Raw genomic sequence first — 14,740 nt, forward strand, 5'->3', positions numbered from 1 at the left:
ACTGTTTGTTCTGCAAAGAAGAACGGTCGAACAATCCTGTCGTGCAATAGCCCACACCAGATATTTAGTTTAGGTGTATCGCGAACATGTCCAATGACGACGTGCGGATTTTACGAACCCCAAATCTGAACGTCATACCTATTAACCCTTCCTGATAAATGAAAGGTTGCGTGGTCTGAGAATAAACATCTTTCCAGGAAGCTGGCATCCATATCAATACGCTGCAGCATATCTGCAGCAAATTGTTGTCGGCGTGGTTTGTCGTTCGGCGTCAGATGTAGAATTTGCGCTTTGTAAGCACACATAGGAAGACGCTGGTGAACTACATGATGTAATGTTAATCGAGGTACATCAAGTTGCCTAGATGCTTGACGAATTGATTTACGTGGGCTTCTTAGAAACATTTGTCTGATGCCCTCCACTGTCTCTTCTGAAACTTCGAAACGTGCACGGCCAGAATGTTTCAGAACGCTTCCTGTTGCCAGAAACTTCCTATACCATTCCTTAATAGTTTTCACATCAGGTGGATCACATTCATACACACGATGATAATTTCTTTGCACAGTATTCGGGGATTTTGTTTCTGCAAACCACACTACTGCTTGCGCATGCTGCTGTGGAATCGCCATTTTTACATCATGTGACCATGCTGCAGTTTGGCGACGATACTTGGCACTTCTGATGCCGGAATGTAAATTCTTTGAGTTACTCTACAATGTGGTGCGTTTTTCATTGTATTTACTGTGGTTTTTCTCTCCTGGGTCCTTGAAATCAGGGATATTTGAGTGGAACACACTGTATTTGTACGGGGTGTAACCACGTATGAAAGTGAAATATGGACGATAAACAGTTTAGACAAGAAGAGAATAGAAGTGTCTGAAATGTGGTGCTGCAGAAGAATGCTGAAGATTATAGGGATAGATCATGTAACTACTGAACAGAATTAGGGAGAAATTTGTGGTACAACCTGACTAGAAGAAAGGATCGGTTCGTAGGACACATTCTGAGGCATCAACGGATCACTAATTTAGTACTGGAGGGAAGCTTGGGGGGTAAAATCGTAGAGGGAGACCAAGAGATGAATACAGTAAGCAGATTCAGAAGGATGTTGGTTGCAGTAGTTACAAATCAGTCTTTGGAATGAAGACCACAGCAGCAACAACAACGACAACTGATGGGAGTGACCTAAAGGAAATGACCACAAAAAATTAGTTACAGGAGAAGCAAATGCCAGAATAAGATAAATGTGATTCATAGACAAAAGAGTTTTTTTTTTTTTACCAGACATTCGTTCAAGCAGCTATTGTGTATTAATCCTCAACCTGCGACCCAGACGAGGCAAGAGTAATACGAAGTTGTGCTGAAAACTAATGTCTACGAATTTTTATGTGAATACTCTTAAAGATTTTTAAATAAAACAAACGTTATTAACATTTTACATCTTAATTTTTCATGTCTACATATTTGCAGCCCCTACCGAAGAGATTTCCGAATTGTGGCGAGTAACATGTCGATGTCTAACGTAACTATGTCGGTGCGAGAGAATCAGCGTGTTGTTATGAGTTTCGAACTGAAGAGTTCGTCCACACATGGACCACCCTGTCCTTGAGCATGACAATGTCAGACCAGACACGAGCGTTGCTAAGTCTGCAACAGTACAGGGCCTTGCATTCACTGTCATTGATAACCCTTCATACAGTCCCAACTTGGCCCCATCCGATTTACATCTCTTTCCTTTGAGGGCCTCGTTTGTTAGTGACCAAGCGGTGCAAGCAGAGGTAAGGTTGTGGCTCCGTCAACGAAGTTAAACTTTCTACGGCGACGGTATGAACAAAATGGTTCTCGTTGAGAAATCATTATGTAGACATGAAGAATAAAGATGTAGAATGTCGATTAAGATTGATTGCTCAAAAAGCCTTAAGAGTTTTCACATAAAAAAATTGGAGACAATACTTTTCAGCACGGTTTCTTAGAAGAGAGAGAGAAAATCAAAAGAAGAAAGGCACTTTGCCTTACAGGTTCGTTCAGTAAGCACAAGAGTGTTACGGAGATTCTCATCGACCTCTTGTTTGAAGCATTACAAGAGAGACCTCGTGCTGTTAAAATTCCGAGGGTAGATTTCCAAAGAAGAGTCAGAAAAGGTTTTACTTTCTTCCACAAACATATCACGAAATGATACTTATAGGGCAGTCAGTGAAAGTAGTGCTCATCCCACGCATCATTTGCGAATGGAGTAGGGAAGGGGAAGGGGGGAAACGATTGTGGTATCGGTGTTTATCCAGCTCGCAAATAATGTGAGACAAGAATTAAACAACGGTATTCGTTTCCTGATCCAAATGTTCATCCTGAATACAGTTTCGCATAATTTTCCTATACAATTACACATTCAACAATACTGTATGCGGATACACCTCCGCCGGCCGAAGTGGCCGTGCGGTTAAAGGCGCTGCAGTCTGGAACCGCAAGACCGCTACGGTCGCAGGTTCGAATCCTGCTTCGGGCATGGATGTTTGTGATGTCCTTAGGTTAGTTAGGTTTAACTAGTTCTAAGTTCTAGGGGACTAATGACCTCAGCCGTTGAGTCCCATAGTCCTCAGAGCCATTTGAACCATTTGGATACACCTCCCGCCCTCACCTTGTCCAACTAACCAAATATCTGGAAATCTGTGGGAAGGTCTTATGAGACCAAATTGCTGAGGCCATCGGTCCCTAAGCCTACACACTACTTAATCTAACTGAAAGTAACCTACGCGATGGACAACACACACACACACCAATGCCCGAGGCAGGACTCGAACCTCAGACGGGGGAGCCACAAGGACCGTGACAAGGCGCCCCAGACCGCGCTGACCAAATATTCCTCCAGTGCTCTCGATGTGGGTGAGACATTATAACTTTAGCCTTTATTGTTTTTCCTTAAGATATAAGTAATATTGCTCCCCATCTCTGTCGCCATTGTTGTTAATGAGCTATTAAAACCAGAAAAACCACATTTATTAATATCTGTGCACTCGAAATACTCATTACTGTTTGTTTTCATCCCTCCAAGACTAAAATGGTTTTTATCGTTGTGATCTGAAATACTGATGCGCAACGAAAGCCTACTATAAACGTGCATTGCAGGTGCCGTGCGTGACGCAGATCTACAACTTCACGTCGTGCTTCATGTTCAGCATGGAGAACCAGCACACGACGGGCTTCGGGGCGCGCATGCCGACGGAGGAGTGCCCCGAGGCGATCTTCCTCATGTGCGCGCAGGGCATCGTGGGCGTGACCATTCAGACGGCCGTGCTGGGCATGATGTTCGCCAAGGTAGTGCGCCCCAAGCAGCGCACGCGCACCATCGCCTTCAGCAGGCACGCCGTCGTCTGCCGCCGGGACGGCGTCCTCTGCCTCATGTTCCGCGTCGCGGACATGCGCACCAGGTATCCCGAGCCAATGTTGCAATCTTCCCACATATCCCATTAATCTTCTGCCCGTCTATTACGGGAACCACTTTTTCAGGATTTCACAAATTTTATTTTATTGTTTAACTTTGTGGCCAGGTAGCCTTCCCGAAGCCACAGTCGTCAAGGTAACCTAAGGGAGGAATTCGCGTGCGCCAACTGCCCGCGATTCGTGTAAATGTTATTCAGTGTGTTAGGTATTTTAACTGTTTCGTGACATATTCTCTGAGGCGTAATTTTCTGCCAGCCCTTTGTCTAAACGAGCGGGGGAAATCGCCTAAAAAGGACACGGAGGATGGTCGGTGTGCCAACCCATGCTCGATAACCCGCCACCTGCCTGTCTCGGACGCTAGCACGCTACGAATTACGTTATACGAGCAGGTCTTTCCCTCATATTACCCGCGCAGTCCAAGCTAATACTACACGCAGTGGCTGATGGGGACAATCAGGCTGACACTCGGCGTGGTGGCTGTTGGGAGAAATCGTCGAGGGTTCCAACTTATACGGTCGCTCCCATCAGTCACCGCACAGCGTGTCAGCATAGACTGCGCGATTAGTAGTGTTCCGGTTTAGCGTTTATTTAGGTATTGCTTGCTTCCTATATGGGCCCGGTAACACAGCCGGATAGCCGCAGGCATTACCACACTGCTTCCGGGATTCGGGGAAATGCGCCAGCTCCGGATCGCATCCGCCCGGCGGATTAAAGACGTGAACAGGTGTGCCGACTAGCCTGGATGTGATTTGGACGGTTTCCAACGTCCAACTACCTGAGTACCGGGCTAGAATACACTCGTATGTGCTGGCTCAAACACCTAGAAGGCATTCACACACTCCTGGGGGCGGGGAGGGGGGAAACGGCTACCGACAGGAAGGGTATCAGGCCGCCCTCTATCGCTAACATCCTCAAATCCAAAACTTAACATGCCGAGCCTGTGGTCACAGGACAAAGACAAGGAGAAGGAGAAAGAAAAAGGACCCAACTGCAAAAATGTGTGAGTTCTTAAGGGACCAAACTACAGAGGTCATCGGTCCCTAAACTTACACTCTACTTAAACTAACTTAAACTAACCTATTCTAAGAACAATACACACACCCATGCCCGAGGTTGGACTCGAACCTCCGGCGGGAGCGGCCGTGCAGTCAGTGACATGGCGCCTCTAACCGCGCAGCCACTCCACGCGGCTAGACCCGACTACCATTAGGAAAAACTCATTCATTCATACAACAGAGCAGTCCAACCAAAACTCTGCGTTGCAGAAAAGACACACATTTTCTTTTAGTTCATGTGCTCACTGTACTTTTTTTAAAACTGTGGTGAGCAGTTCCTTGCCATTTTTATGTGCAAGAGATCACTAGAGTGACGTTACATGTAACTCTTAGTTACTAATATCCTGCTCGGTGACTGCGATATTCTGGTGTCTGGGATTATGATTCTTTCATTGTTACCCATGTAGGTCTCCGAAAATTTTGTAATGCTACCATGGCTTTTATATTCTTATTTCGGTTGTGGAAACTTGGGCCTTTTAAGAATCGGTATGATGATGGTCAGTACGCCAAAACTGGTAACATGTTTATAAGTAAGATTTACGACTTGGACTTTCATTTTCTTTACATGGTGAGAGGCTTGTACTGTAGTACTTTCGCTTTCTACATATGCGTGCAAATTCCAGGCGAGTGGAATTATTTTACCCGCACACATGCAAATTTATGAGCATGCAGAGTTGCTAGACACACAGTTTGCTACATTCCTCACCTTCGACAATTTTTTAATACATTTTCTTTCAGATTGTTTTTCACAATATTCTGGCGGAGAATTGATATACCTAAACGTGAACTCACGGAGCGGATTATTTGCTTATTCTCGACCTCTTGTGCATAGTACCAAATATCCACGATGAACGAGCCACATTACTTTTGTTAAATTCATGCACTATGTGATCTAAAGTATCTGGATACTAGGCTGAAAATGACTTAAAAGTTCGTGGCGCCCTCCATCGGTAATGCTGGCATTCAGTATGGTGTTGGCCCACCCTTAGCCTTGATGACAGCTTCCACTCTCGCAGACATATGTTTAACCAGGAGCTGGAAGGTTTTGTTGTGGAATGGCAGCCCTTTCTTCACGGAGTGCTGCACTGAGGAGAGGTATCGATGTCGGTCGGTGAGGCCTGGCACGAAGTGAGCGTTCCAAAACACGCCAAAGGTGTTCTAAAGAATTCAGGTCAGGACTCTGTGCAAGCCAGTCCATTACAGGGATGTTATTGTCGTGTAACCACTCCGCCACAGACCGGGAATTATGAACAGGTGCCCGATCGTATTGAAAGATGCAATCGCCATCCTCGAATTGCTCTTCAACAGTGGGTACCAAGAAGGAGCTTAAAACATCAATGTAGCCCTGTGCTGTGATAGTGCCACACAAAACAACAAAGGGTGCAAGCCCCCTACATGAAAAAAACGACCACAGCGTAACACCGCCACTTCCGAGTCTTACTGTTGGCACTACACCCGCTGCCAGATGACGTTCACCGGGCATTCGCCATATCCACACCCTGCCATTGGATCGCCACATTGTGTACCGTGATTCGTCACTCCACACAAAGTTTTTCCACTGTTCAATCGTCCAATGTTTACGCTCCTTACATCAAGCGAGGCGTCGTTTGACATTTACCGGCGTGATGTGTGTGGCTTATGAGCAGCCGCTCGACCATGAAAACCAAGTTTTCTCACCTACCGCCTAACTGCCATAGTACTTACAGTGGATCCTGATGCAGTTTGGAATTGCCGTGAGATGGTCTGGATAGATGTCTGCCTATTACAGATTACGACCCTCTTCAACTGTCGGCGGTCTCTGTCAGTCAACAGACGAGGTCGACCTGTATGCTTTTATGCTGAACCTATCCTTTCACGTTTCCACTTCACTATCACATCAGAAACAGTGGACCTAGGGGTGTTTAGGAGTGTGGAAATGTCACTCCAGACGTATGAAACAAGTGACACCCAATCACCTGACCACGTTAGAAATCTGTGAATTCTGCGGAGCGCCCATTCTTGTCTCTCACGATGTCTAATGACTACTGAGGTCGCTGTTTTGGAGTACCTGGCAGCAGGTGGCAGCACAATGTTTTTGGGGGGTGTCCGGACACTTTTGATCGCATAGTGTGCATCAGCACTAGTAGAACGATATTTGAATACACTTTAATGTCTTTTTCCTTAAGTAGCTTTGCTAAGTAGTTGAAAAATGCACTGAACAACAAAAATTGTGGTAACATACCAGTACCGAACGGTACAGAGATTGAGCAACTGTGCTAGTCATAGAGGGTTTGTGTCACTGTGACACAGTGGTCGCAACCAACCACACTATAAAGAGCTGCTTGTGAAGGCTTGCGAGGGTGCGTGCAGTCGGGTGCTGACCGCTTGATCGAGGACGCCAGATGTTGCACATAAAGTTTATCTGTTTATGGTAAGGTTAACTTACTGTCACAAATACGAATAAAAGTTCTTTGGAGTTGCGATACACTAGATACTAAGAGGAATAATAATGATAACAATCATACCAAAAACTCAGTTAATGTGCTCAAACCTTTATAGCCAAAAACTGTCCGCAAAACATTGTCGAATCGAAGGAATCGCGTAATTCAAGAACCTGGAATCTGATAGAGGAGAAGAAAACGTCACAGAAAATTTGCCTACAGAAATTCAAGTGAACTACAGAAGAATTCACGACATCTAAAACAAAAAATGTCACTACAACACAAATGTCACACCAGAAAGCCAGAGGAACTCTCACTTGACGTAAAAGACCACATGTCAAATACCGCGAAAAAGGAACCTTGAATTGGAGAAAGTTTCTTAGCCCTAAAAGAAGGTATGTCTACAGACTAAAACCCGGAGAAACAACAGAAAAATTATCCAACGTCGCGGCATACATCCGAAAGGCAAGTAGACTTAAGCAACACCACGTACCCACAAAGAAGTGCAGTATGAGAGCAAAGCTGGAGGGAAAAATTTGGGCTGAAGATAAAGAAGAGCTGGATGAAACCTGATAATATTGATATCGCCAATATCTGCTGATGATAATTAGTTTATTATACAAGCAGTTTCGGTCACAGACCATTGCAAGGCACAACAAAGAATTTACACCAACAAAGGAAATATTATCATTCCTGATGATGGTCTGTGGATCGAAACTCCTTCTGTAAAACAGAAATTTTTATCAGCAGCTCTTGGCTGGGAATCATGACGTTATATAGCCTTCTGCGTTGGTCCATCATGGCCAGGGAACATCGGCTGGTAAGTAATTTTCAATGTCAATAAAATTCATCAACAGCCGTATACTTTAAGATATTTCATTTTGTTCTGAAAGCAACCAATAAAATAAAATATCTTAAAGTTTACAGCTTTTGGTGAATTTTATTGAAATTGAAAATTATATCCCCTTTGTCGGTGTAATTTCTTCGTTATGCCTTGTGATGGTCTGTGAACCGAAACTGTTTGTATAATAAACAAATTCTTATCGGAAGATATTGGCTATGAAGCACGTAGGATTCAATGGCACCTAGTAATAACAACAGCTAAAGTAAGTAGTAGCTTCCATTATTTGATGGTGATGGGAGGAGCAATTTCAATCTTTAGTACAGTGCTACATATTAGACTTTTGCAGCCCTCAACCTAACTTAGGGAGATTTTTGTGACACAGTAATGGATCGTATATAGGATGTCTTAAGGTGCGCTTTCGGCTACGCAGGTCTCACATCATCGAAGCGAAGATGAACATTCTGCTGGTGGGCGAGAGGAAGACGCCCGAGGGCGAGCATCTTCTGCCGTACCACACGGAGCTGCGACACGAGGTGGGGCACCGGCGCTTCTTCTTGCTCTGGCCGGAGACCGTCGTGCACCGCATCGACGCCCGCTCGCCGCTCTACCGCATGTCTGCCGCTGACATGGCCGCCTCCGACCTGGAGGTGCGTATCACGCGTGTAGCTCGCACACATTGATCCCTTCCTGACATTAGTCTACTTTCAGAAGTTGCAACTACTGCAAGAAACCGGCTAAAGGGTAATTTTTATCATTTCTGCACCTACATCTACATTTATACTCCGCAAGCCACCCAACGGTGTGTGGCGGAGGGCACTTTGCGTGCCACTATCATTACCTCCCTTTCCTGTTCCAGTCGCGTATGGTTCGCGGGAAGAACGACTGCCGGAAAGGCTCCGTGCGCGCTCGAATCTCTCTAATTTTATATTCGTGATTTATTTATATTCGTGATATTCGTATAAGTAGGGGGAAGCAATATATTCGATACCTCATCCAGAAACGCACCCTCTCGAAACCTGGACAGCAAGCTACACCGCGATGCAGAGCGCCTCTCTTGCAGAGTCTGCCACTTGAGTTTGCTAAACATCTCCCTAACGCTATCACGCTTACCAAATAACCCTGTGACGAAACGCGCCGCTCTTCTTTGGATCTTCTCTATCTCCTCTGCAAACCGAAGTGGTACGTATCCCACACTGATGAGCAATACTCAAGTATAGGTCGAACGAGTGGTTTGTAAGCTACCTCCTTTGTTGATGGACTTCATTTTCTAAGGACTCTCCCAATGAATCTCAACCTGGCACCCGCCTTACCAACAATTAATTTTGTATGATAATTCCACTTCAAATCTTTCCGTACGCATACTCCCAGATATTTTACAGAAGTAACTGCTACCAGTGTTTGTTGCGCTATCATATAATCATACAATAAAGGATCCTTCTTTCTATGTATTCGCAATACATTACATTTGTCTATGTTAAGGGTCAGTTGCCACTCCCTGCACCAAGTGCCTATCCGCTGCAGATCTTTTTGCATTTCGCTGCAATTATCTAATGCTGTAACTTCTCTGTATACTACAGCATCATCTGCGAAAAGCCGCATGGAACTTCCGACACTATCTACTAGGTCATTTATATATATTGTGAAAAGCAATGGCCCTATAACACTCCCCTGTGTCACACCAGAGGTTGATTTGACGTCTGTAGACGTCTCTCCATTGAGAACAACATGCTGTGTTCTGTTGCTAAAAACTCTTCAATCCAGCCACACAGGTGGTCTGATATTCCGTAGTCTCTTACTTTGTTTATCAGGCGGCAGTGGCACTGTATCGAACGCCTTCCGGAAGTCAAGGAAAATGGCATCTACCTGGCAGCCTGCCTTCTCTTCCGAATACCCTCACAGCACTGAGCAGCAGCATGGTGTAAGCTGCCCTCCACTGGCCACAGGCCCAGTCACACCACTTAAACCTCGCCCTTACACGAGACGTTTTTCAAGTAACAAGTCTTCCACGTCAGAACGTTTGCTCTGTTGTACGGGAGTTGACAAAGTTTTAACTATCACCTCGAAAAATGAAGTTACATAATTATGTTTTGTTAATTTGCTGATATATCTCTACACATACTGCTCTGCCACATTACCATGGCACAGCGATAGAGAAGCCGAATTAAAATGGGGAAGCCCAATGATAAAGGTGAAATGGACTGGGCCTTTTTGTTTTGCAGCAACAGAAGTAGACATTGATGGCTATAAATTAATTGATCCATCTGGATAAGTTAAAGTGGAGTCAAAACATAGATGAACTAAGCAAGACTAGTTGACCTGCGCGAATAATTCGCACGGTATCCTGATCAGTCGCCGACGTGTAATTAAGTGATGAAGAAGTAAGTAAATGCAAGTATTTGTTAACAAAAGCCACTATGTTTTGAATAGCAGTAACAAATATTAGTCTCACTAACAAAAATCAGTATAATTAAGCATACAACAGAGTTAATTGTAAAACATATGAAAATCAAATATTCTGTTTATCAGATTAAGTTTATTTTTTAAAAATTCTTTACTTTACAAAATTTCTTTGAAAACAATTTCAGCAATTATAATGTGTGTGTTACGTTTTGGCTGTATGTATCTTTAACACAAATATAAAATCATTGAATTTGCGAGCTCGTCAAAAAGCCATTCGAAAAAACAGGTTCTGGTAGATACAATTTTGCCCTTTGAAGCGTCTGACTTTGTGCTTTATTACTGATCTTAGCGTAGGCTACTTTTATTGGGGACTGCTTTCTTAATGTTTGGAAGAAACGGTATTGTGAGGTATGAGCACAGTTTTATCGAGTCAATGAATTTAATGGTGATGATGTACTCAAATATGTATGTTGGCACTAATCTTGCACCATTGTTTCATCTATCCCTGATCAGTGTTAATATTTCTAATTACAATAATAATACCAATCTCTTTAAAAGCAGTTCATAAGGTGTTGAACTAGACGGATTTAAAGAGTTCAAGATTTCTACAGGGTAACATTAAACTTTCTTTATTTCTTCACCTGGGCAGAATCAGAACTGAGATAAACCTTTGCCTCTCCAGATAACAAATTGGAAATGATGTATTAATTAATTTTTGTGATTAAAATCATCAGTTGTTGGACATAGAATTGCCGTTGGATAGAATTTCGAAACATTTCGTTCACTGATTTCTGTGGCATTGAATACGATGGTAAGAAACTGTCGTAAATACAATAACAATGTTTAGGATTTTTGATCGCTGCATTGAAGTAATCTGTTTGATTTCTTTCGTAACCGAGACCCAATTTTAGCAACTATCGAGTAAAAACGTGATCGCAATTTGTCCTCATATTTTGAGTCAATTTAATATTTTTAAAATCAGACCGTAAATATGATCGTTTAACCGTACTTTCAAAAATGGCTCGTTCTCTTGGAATGTCTAACGCCAGTAATACTTGACGGAAATCTCCATCAAACAGAATTATTTTGCGTCCATAAGGGAGGGCACCATTCATGATGTCCCTTAAAAGTCGACTGATAGCGCTTGGAGCGTGTTTGGGAACCACTGACATCTCGTTCCTAACGAAGAGGTTGCAGTCACAGAGAAGCTGTGCATCCATGGTGTGAGTGCGAATCGGTGAGACCGATGTGTTTAAGATGGGTGCAGATAGTCTGAAAACAGAATGTGATGCGTGTCCCCCTGAATTGCCAGAGATTGGCAACAAACTGTGACACACAGTCTGTCAGTGAAGTAACAACTGGGATCGTATTTCTTGCAGAACGTAGGACTTCCTCGGCTATTGCGTTCTGTTCTTCGTTTAGCTTCTCATAAGCTGTCTTGCCATTCGTACACTGTTGTTCTACTTTGTAGATATCTGTTGTGTGTTATGCGACGATCACAACCGTTGTCGGCAGGCTGAATTGTTGGAAGGGTTTGCCATAATATTTAAAAATATTCTCCAATCCTAATAGCGTACAGTTTTAGCCTTCAGATGACGTGAGCTGATCCTGAAAATTTTCTGAAAGTCCTAAAATGTTGTCCTCAGCTCAGATATATTGGCAGAACAGAATACGAGTATACATATGATGGCGAAAAGCCACAATGTTTTCAAAATATTTTTAACAAAAGCAATAAGTTTAAACTAATTGTGTAATTTTCGTCGTTAGTGGTGAGCAAAATCGTGGACATGATGTATCAATCATTAATTTTGATTAAGTAATATGGGAGATGAAGCGTACCCACTAAGAACACAATTGAGAAATAATATTCAGGGTCTTTGTCATCCCAAAGTTGTAAAATCCTTTTCGACTCATCCTGTTATGGAGCTCAGTTTAGTGTGTTATCTCTCAATGTGTTGGCCCAAAATCGAGAGTGCTGGCTGATTTTGCATATTTTCGCTTCCAGTTGTCTTATAGAATCTCCTGGGGTCGTTCACCTAAAATAAATGAGGTGTTTGTTCAGCAGAAGCGAACAAAAAGAATATTATGTTAAGCGTTTTTAAGGAATACTTCCACTAAATTCCCAATAAATTTACTTCATAAAAAATGGAGATAACATAGCGAATGCCATATCTCTTTCCAGTTGCGAGTAAATAAATATTTTGACGTTGTTGTGGGATCATCAGCACCAACATGTCTTACACAGTAAAAAAATAAATAAAAATAAAAAGTAAAAAACCGGTGTGTCAAACCACGAAAGGGGGACCCTCTCCTGCGACTGATAGTCTGTTAGAGATGGCCCTCGCACAGTACGGGTGATGAAACTTTACACTGGTCTGTGGAAGCGACATCGATCACTGGTCACCTGCTCCAATGGATTAATACCTGAAATTTATTAGGATCGGCGCATATGTTCGATGCTGGACGTATACGGTATTTGTTTTTGATATATCAAAAGAGAGAGATGCGGTAAAAATCAATCGGACGAAATTAGAGGAGCTTTCATAGTTCGTAATTTTTCTCTACTGGATGCTACAGAATAAAGGTGAAAAAATGTTTTGGTGATAGACGTGAATGCACCCTAAGAGAATCGGATCTGCTTTGGACCGCATTATCTGTGTGATGTTGTGTCTTCCTAAGTTTCCCGATAAGAAACACCAACATAATTGTTCGTACTGTCTTTTATACTACAGCGTGTTGCAGAAGCAGGCTTCATTTGGCACTGACCTCGCACATCGCACACGGTTGGTGCAGTTTTTATGACATGTTCCCATTCCCACTGTGTGGTCAAAACATGGTCCTACAGAATTAACTCAGGTTACTCTGTTTTTACACAGGTTGCAGAATGTGGTAGGTATAGCTCTCTCCGACTTCTGGGTAAAATTGTTAAAACTGATCTTGCTATCAACTGCAGTGTGTATTACAGTACATCACCGCATATCAATGGAGTCTTTCCCATATCAACCATCCACTGGGTATGCTACTGATTACCGCATAAAGATTGACTGACACCACTCAGTTGATATGGAGGGAGCCTTGGCGGAACACTGGATATGTACTATTTGTCGCTGTGGAACATGGGATTAAATGTAGAGGTCATCAGCTTAATATACAGTTGTTTGGAAGCGTTCCTCATTGCTACAGACTCATCCTACATCCATATGCTGCGAACCCCTCCACATGTTTTTATTTTTAATTTTTTTCACCAATAAGATAACAGTACCTGTTTTTATCTGTGCTACCTCACACGTGTTGTGAACAGTAACTTCTGGCGAGGGTCAAAACCGGAACAGTAATCATGTACATGACTGCAGAATGAAGGAACAATGCTTTTCGAAATGGAGCACCGAGACATCCATTACCCTATCGATGGGGAAGATGAGGTAACTGTGCAGGTCATCACCTTCGAATAGCTGTTGGAATCACTCTACAATACTGCAAACTCTTCCAGTTTCCATATGTTGCGATGTATTCTACATATTTGTCAATGAGAAACATAGCATTATTTCTACCAGCCTGTGTTGTAGTAGCTACATAGTTTATGCCATGCGATGTTCAGCTTTCCATGAGAGCCAGAGGATTGAAATGTGCTAATGTCAGTTTAGCAGCAGCTGACATGGAACTCTAAGTCATGGTAGAAAAAACAAAGCTTACGGCAGTGTACATTCATTGGGTGTGTTACCACCGAAAAAAAACAATGTATTAAACTGCTTATGAAGGAACAATACAGGAACCCTCTTGTGTGATTGATGGTCTGTTAGATAAGGTCCTCCTACAGTACAGGTGATGAAACACTACAACGGTCTGGGGAAGCGACTTCGATCATAAACCACCCGCTCCAACGAATCAATACCTGTATTTTAATAGGATCGCCACATACGGTCAATGCCAGAAAGCAGACCGTATTTTTTTCAGATATATCAGAAGACAGGATATGGTAGTATCTTGTCAAGATGACACAGGTGGAGTTTTTATAGTTTGTAGGTTTTCTCTATTGGGCAGTACAAAATACCAAAGTGGGAGAGAATATATGGGTGATAGATATGAATGCACCCTGAGAGACGCAGATCTCTTTTAGACTGCGGTACCTGTTTGTAGTTTGGAGATGCATCGCAATGCAGTAGCAAAATCCGTGGAGTCTTCCTTATTTTCTCAACAAGAAGCACCACCGTAACTGCTAATACTTTCTCTTCTACTACCTCGTGTTGCAGGGTTAAGCTTCGTTTGGCGCTGGCCTTACACTGTTGGCAGAGCTATAACAACATGTTCCTATTTCCACCTATGGGTATGGGTCAAAACGCGGTACTGTCGCATTAACACAGCTCGTCCTATTCCTCCCCGAGATGCGGAAGGTTTTAGATATAGTACTCTCCAACTTCCATTAAGGATCGATTTAAATTGGTACAATCACATGGACGAAGGGGTGGGGGGCAGAGACTTACGAGCAGTTACACTGCCTGAAAACACAGCATTTGAGTTCTAGATTTGTAGGATTCTTTGCGGATAGGTTCCAAAAATGGTGACTAGTCTTGAGATACGACTGG

The 14,740-nt window shown here is 43.1% G+C and overlaps 1 protein-coding gene across 2 annotated transcripts in view; it reads left to right on the top strand.

Moving 5' to 3' along the window:
* LOC124625433 (ATP-sensitive inward rectifier potassium channel 8-like) overlaps positions 1–14,740 on the top strand; it is a 137,839-nt gene that overhangs the window by 106,038 nt on the left and 17,061 nt on the right. For both annotated transcript variants that reach the window (XM_047149170.1, XM_047149171.1), the window contains exons 4-5: positions 3,124–3,425; positions 8,188–8,404. In XM_047149170.1, coding sequence (XP_047005126.1) covers positions 3,124–3,425; positions 8,188–8,404 — 519 coding nt within the window. The remainder of the gene's footprint in view (positions 1–3,123; positions 3,426–8,187; positions 8,405–14,740) is intronic.

Source organism: Schistocerca americana, chromosome 1, assembly GCF_021461395.2.
Source record: "Schistocerca americana isolate TAMUIC-IGC-003095 chromosome 1, iqSchAmer2.1, whole genome shotgun sequence".
Classification (NCBI taxonomy): Eukaryota; Metazoa; Arthropoda; class Insecta; order Orthoptera; family Acrididae; genus Schistocerca; species Schistocerca americana.